The 5,578-nt window shown below is 45.0% G+C and overlaps 3 protein-coding genes across 3 annotated transcripts in view; 2 read left to right on the top strand and 1 right to left on the bottom strand.

Annotated features, from left to right (window-relative positions):
- Positions 1–2,241, top strand: part of SARC_10452 (hypothetical protein) — a gene marked incomplete at both ends in the record, with an annotated part of 10,483 nt that extends 8,242 nt beyond the window's left edge. The window contains 5 exons of the mRNA XM_014295506.1: positions 295–461; positions 813–969; positions 1,250–1,551; positions 1,952–2,023; positions 2,168–2,241. Coding sequence (XP_014150981.1) covers positions 295–461; positions 813–969; positions 1,250–1,551; positions 1,952–2,023; positions 2,168–2,241 — 772 coding nt within the window. The remainder of the gene's footprint in view (positions 1–294; positions 462–812; positions 970–1,249; positions 1,552–1,951; positions 2,024–2,167) is intronic.
- A 2-nt stretch (positions 2,242–2,243) lies between these two features.
- On the bottom strand, positions 2,244–2,672 carry SARC_10451 (hypothetical protein; the record flags this gene model as incomplete). The annotated part of the gene is made up of 1 exon (XM_014295505.1): positions 2,244–2,672. One exon carries the CDS (start codon positions 2,670–2,672, stop codon positions 2,244–2,246), a length of 429 nt encoding a protein of 142 aa, XP_014150980.1.
- Positions 2,673–2,813: 141 nt separating this feature from the next.
- On the top strand, positions 2,814–5,400 carry SARC_10450 (hypothetical protein; the record flags this gene model as incomplete). Its single annotated transcript, XM_014295504.1, has 4 exons — positions 2,814–2,942; positions 3,341–3,462; positions 4,210–4,348; positions 5,267–5,400. Coding segments are annotated over 4 exons (524 nt in total), but the record flags the coding sequence as incomplete, so codon positions are not given.
- Positions 5,401–5,578: the final 178 nt, after the last annotated feature.

The following is a 5,578-nucleotide window of genomic DNA, read 5'->3' as shown; positions in this document are numbered from 1 at the left end:
TATATATATATGTGTGTGTGTGTGTGTGTGTGTGCGTGTGTATGGTATACATATATGTGTGTGTTTGTATACATATATATGTATGTCGGTGTTTGGGTTTGGGTTTGGGTCTGTGTCTGTCTATGTCTGTGTAAGTGTGTAGTATATAGCATATAGAGTATAGTGTATATATATATATATATATATATATACGCGTATATACCTACATATCGACACACCTAGGTCACCTATGCACCATTACTTCACAATCATTCTACTACAACTATACATACACGTACATGCCTGCACATATAGCTCGGTGAGCGCGAGCTCCAATGAAATGTCTGAGGGTGACGCGCAAGAGGGCACATTTAAAGATGGTGTGGCTGTACTTATGGTGGCGCTAGCGCGTTCGCAGGCGGCCCCGGGCGAGAACTGTGGGTCTGTGTTGCTGGGTATACGACCAGAAGTGGGTGCTAAAAGTGAGTTCCCAGAGGTTACTAAGATGGCTGTGTACGTGTTTACGACTTGAGGTTACGCCTACGGATGTGTGTAACTTTTTCTGCTTTAGTTTATGACTACATATGTGTATGAGGTTGCTGGTTGAGCTCGTGACTGTGGATGTGTATGAGATTACGACTACGGATGTTTTAAGGTTTTAGGGTTATATGTATATATATACTTTAGGTGGGCCGATAGACGAGTATGAGCCATACGAGATCACACACATGAACATTAAAGGCTTGTCAAAACATTCGGCACTAACCCTTCACAACACCCACATTCAAGCACTCACAGCGGTTGTGTTCAACGCACTCTGCACATACACACAGTCGTCTTCTGTCGACCGCAGAGTGCAATGGAAGAGGTACGCATCTTCCTGACCTCGGGCAACTACGCCAGTATCAACCTGAATAGATCGCTGACTAGTATTAAGCACTACATCAGAATCGGTGGCATTCCGGATGACAAACCCTCGCACATACCAAAGTAGGTCGGCTCATATGTGTATGCCTATGTTTATGTCCTTGTCGACGGGTGTGTACTGTGTGTCTGTGGGCTATTAGTATACGGATGCCTATGGACAATAGTTTTATGGCTTCAGTTAGTTTGTGAATGTACAGAAACAGTTAGTGTTTATATCTATGGACAGTTGTATAGTGTATGGCTATTGTCAGTCAAGTGAATCTCCTAGACCGCTAACGCACGTCTGTAAACTTTTAAATTTTGAACCCTGAAACTTCATCACCCGAAACCCCTAACACAACAGCTATGAACTAGTCGAGATCCTAAAACCCGACGACCTGTCTCCAGTGGTGAACCCCATACTCGAGGAAAGCAATGCACGCCAACTCACACCCAACGCACGCCTGAAGAAGTACCTGCATGCGGTGTGTGTGTACATCCACACATACGAGCTGCTGTGTGTAGGCCTATCCTTGCTGTTGGTGGGGATTGTGTTGCCCAGTATAGTGGCCGATTACATAGTCGTGGTGGTGGGTACGGCAGTCGTGTGCCTGTTTCTGCACCTGCATGTGATGCCTGATCTGGACACGGTCAAAGATCATGAAAGTATGTAGAAAATGGTGGTAGGGACGTAAGATGTGTCTATGTCTATGTATATGTATGTTTATTATAAAAAGAATAATGTGTTTTTAGAGTGGGGGGGGGGGGGTTCATGAGGTAGGCGTGGGGCGGGACGTATGTCTTTGCATGTTTCTGTAAGAGAGTATTGGGCAGTCTTACTGCTACTTATTACAATTCTCCGGCATTGGACCGTACGTATGTGTATCTTGTTATGCACTACTTGTCCATGAGGTTCGCATTTTCGGCAGCATTAACGTTCTACATGTATTCTAGATCTTGGCAACACTTCAACCAAGCCGTATCTTCCGCAGAAAAAGTATGTGAATGTACTATATGCGCACTACACATCCACTCAGTTCCAAACATAAACACACCACCCTCTCAGCCTACTATGAGCTGACAATCAACGGAACACTGCGGTTCTCCGACTGCTCAGACGATGACGAATCAGATACAGGTACGTGGCACTGCATTCTGGTGTCGACCCGTTTAAACGTATTTCATTGGCGTTGTACTTGATGCACTTCATCGGTGATAAAATATCATGGCATAGTACTAGTCTACCTACACAAGACACATACGATACACACGGTGCCTGTAGCGACCCAGATGTGCGCTCGTACGGGCACAGTGGTCCCTCGTGAGCCCATACCGTACAGTGTCAGTCATGCATGAATTCATTTGACGCCCGCGGGTGTGTTCAGTGGTGTTCCAGTCCCACTTAAAGGTCCGAGATCCCTGGACCTTGCGCATTGTCCTGTCGAGCTTAACTGATTACTTCTTCGCAGGATCGCCTGCCGTTCCTTTGCGTTGCGTTCCTTTGCGTTGCCTTGCGTTGCGTTCCTTTGCGTTGCGTTGCGTTCCTTTGCGTTGCGTTCCTTTGCGTTGCGTTCCTTTGCGTTGCGTTCCTTTGCGTTGCCTTGCGTTTTGTTGGCATATTGTATTGTGCGTGTCTGTGCGTATTGTGTGTGCTGAGTGGTCGTAGTGGTCTGTGCGTGTGTTCTGATGGGCCGCTCGTTACCTGTGACCTGTGAGTTGTTCTGCAATACTCCATTTAGATGAGCTGTGCGGTCGTGAGCATCGGCGCCTGCGCGCTGATTCGACATGATCCAAAGATCGTATGTGTTACCTCGAGATACACAAGCACGCACGCACGCATATGCTACGAACCCATGTAGACACGGTCATTTTCTTGCCAATGGAAACGATAAATATCTTCAGGCGAATTAGAAGAGCCGGTGGATGAGATGGAGGGCTTCGTCATGGAACTGCAGCGCGAGTTCCCCGACCTGCACCCAGTCACGGCAGAGCGTTTCATTATCTCTCAAGACTGCAACATGAAAGAGGCAATCAAAGCCAGGAGGGAGTTTGAAGAGGTGTGTTAGCGTCTCAAGGTTTTAGGGTTTTGTGTGAAACCCTAAACCCTCAAACCCAGCTTTCGTAGCTGGACATTTATGTGCTGTTCTCGTACTCGAGTAGTCGATGATGTGTGCTTGTTCAGTCTAGGGTATTGATAGCAGTGACAACCCTTCGGAATACCAGTAGTAGGCGAGTGGCGACACACCCTGTGGTGTTCTGTTGCAGTTTCACCCCTCAGGTATGCCAGGCTGTTCTGTGCTCTCATTGTGACCACTCCACATTCCTATGCCTAAACTTGGACACACTCGTTGAACCCTAAACCCTAAACTTTCCACACTTATTATAGGGCTGCTATGCCTAAACTTGCATACGTGTATTAAGCCCTAAACCCTGAACTTATACACACTTGCACCAGATCACCTACGCCTGGAACATCCTGACCAACACGGATATGCTACATATGTTTCAAATGGGGATGTTCTACCTACACGGCGTCACACGCGATAACGCACCGCTGGTGGTGATCCGCTTTGAACGGTGCGCTCGAGTTCACTTGCAAAGCGTTTTATGACAATGAATACACATTTAAATCTACTTGCGGCGAATACCCCCACTCCGCGCCGGATATGTATTGGAATGTGTGTTTAACTCTGATAACTATTGGAATGTGTATTTAACTCTGATAACTATTGGAATGTGTGTTTAACTCTGATAACTATTGGAATGTGTATTTATCTCTGATAACTATTGGATTGTGTGTTTAACTCTGATAACTATTGGAATGTGACTTAGCACTTGGATCACCTTCTGACGTTTGATTCTGATTAGACAGTGTGTGTATGTTTGATTACACTCGCGTGCTGAACGAATACTGGATTGCGCATGCAGTTTCTATCACAGTGCTTCCCGTCACACGCGCATCACCATATATATATATATTATGTGTATATATATATATATATATATATATGTGTGTGTGTGTGTAAGCATGAATCTATGTATCTATATGTATTTATTTATGTATGTATGTGATCATGTGCATATGTACGTGTACACGCATACGTATGTATATCTTTTAATATATTGAATGCTCGAGTGGTTTGTATATTTCTCTGGGAGAAACGTCTACGCATGCATTTAGGAGTTACGACTGGTACCGGCGCATTGTAGGATACACATCGCTAGATCTGGTGCGTTACTATTCGTGACGTGACGATGTCTTCCTTATTCAAGCTGCAATGCATGTGCTAAACTTGGTTTCCACATGCTTTCTATTTTCTCCAGATTAAATTTGAAGTTGATGAAGCCGATTGAAATTTGTCAATTCGTAGATTATGTGCTGAGGCGGATAGACCGGATTGCCCCAGCATACCAGCGTGTGGCTATTATCATGGACTTCCACGGCTTTCAATACTCCAAGCAGGTACTGAAAGCCGCACTCGTATAGAGTACATATGTCGAATGTCCGATCACTGACTATTACAACTACGTAAGTGGCTCGTGAAATCAATGATAACACTTATGAATCCTTCTGTAGTGCTACTGATGCCAGAGCCGTATGATTAGCAGACATTATGTGCGCTCGTTACGGTCAATAGTGCTGCAAACTTCCCATTAGCTCTATGCAACCTAAAGTAGCCAACCTGCGGTGATTGTGTTAGCATCAGTGTTGATTGTGCGTGTGCAAAGGCGACCGATATTTCAGGTCTATCTCGCACGCAGTATACCGACACGTGTACTGCTGAGAAATCAAGTAACATGTTCCTGTACTCGTTAACGTCTGCCTGATCGCATTGTGTCGCTAGCCCTGTTGCTCTGCTCGTGGGCGATTACAGCTTTCTGAACCATCTGTGCATTGAACCCCTCACTACGTTCTGCTTGGCCTGAGAACTGTCATACACTATCGCCACATATCGGTATATACAAAGTCCAATCACTGAGAACTGTCATACACTATCGCCACAGATCGGTATATACAAAGTCCAATCACTGAGAACTGCCATACACTATCGCCACAGACCGGTATATACAAAGTCCAATCACTGAGAATTGTCATACACTATCGCCACAGATCGGTATATACAAAGTCCAATCACTGAGAACTGCCATACACTATCGCCACAGATCGGTATATACAAAGTCCAATCAGTCTTGTGCACTAGCCGACATTCGACCTCCAAGGCGTTGCTGCATACTTTATTCTCCTGGCCAGATAATGAATTATGAGATGGTGTATGCTCGTAGGGTCGGTTGTTCGCTCCAAGGTGTCGGATACCTGTAAGTTCGGTCCAAGTATATAAGCCGCCCAACTGACCGGCCGTTGTTTAATGTTTATCCACAGGTGGACTTCGGTTTCTACTCCGAAGCTGCGGGAACGTTAGCCAAGACAATGGTGGAGGTGTTGGATAAGGTGTACTGTGTCAATACACCCCTGACAATCCGTAGTGTCTGGATGTTTGTCGCCACGTTTCTCAAGTATGTTATTTCTACTGTTACGGTGCGAGCATTCGACCCGATAAAATCGATGTGGTGCATGTGATTTGTATGATAATATGTATTATATATACCTTGGATGGGCAGAGAACCACACACACACACACACATATATATATATATATATATATATATATATATATATATATATATATATATA

This window comes from Sphaeroforma arctica, assembly GCF_001186125.1.
Source record: "Sphaeroforma arctica JP610 unplaced genomic scaffold supercont1.1254, whole genome shotgun sequence".
Taxonomy (NCBI): domain Eukaryota; class Ichthyosporea; order Ichthyophonida; genus Sphaeroforma; species Sphaeroforma arctica.
Note: the sequence above shows the minus strand (reverse complement) of the source record. Positions and strands in the feature narration are given on the sequence as shown.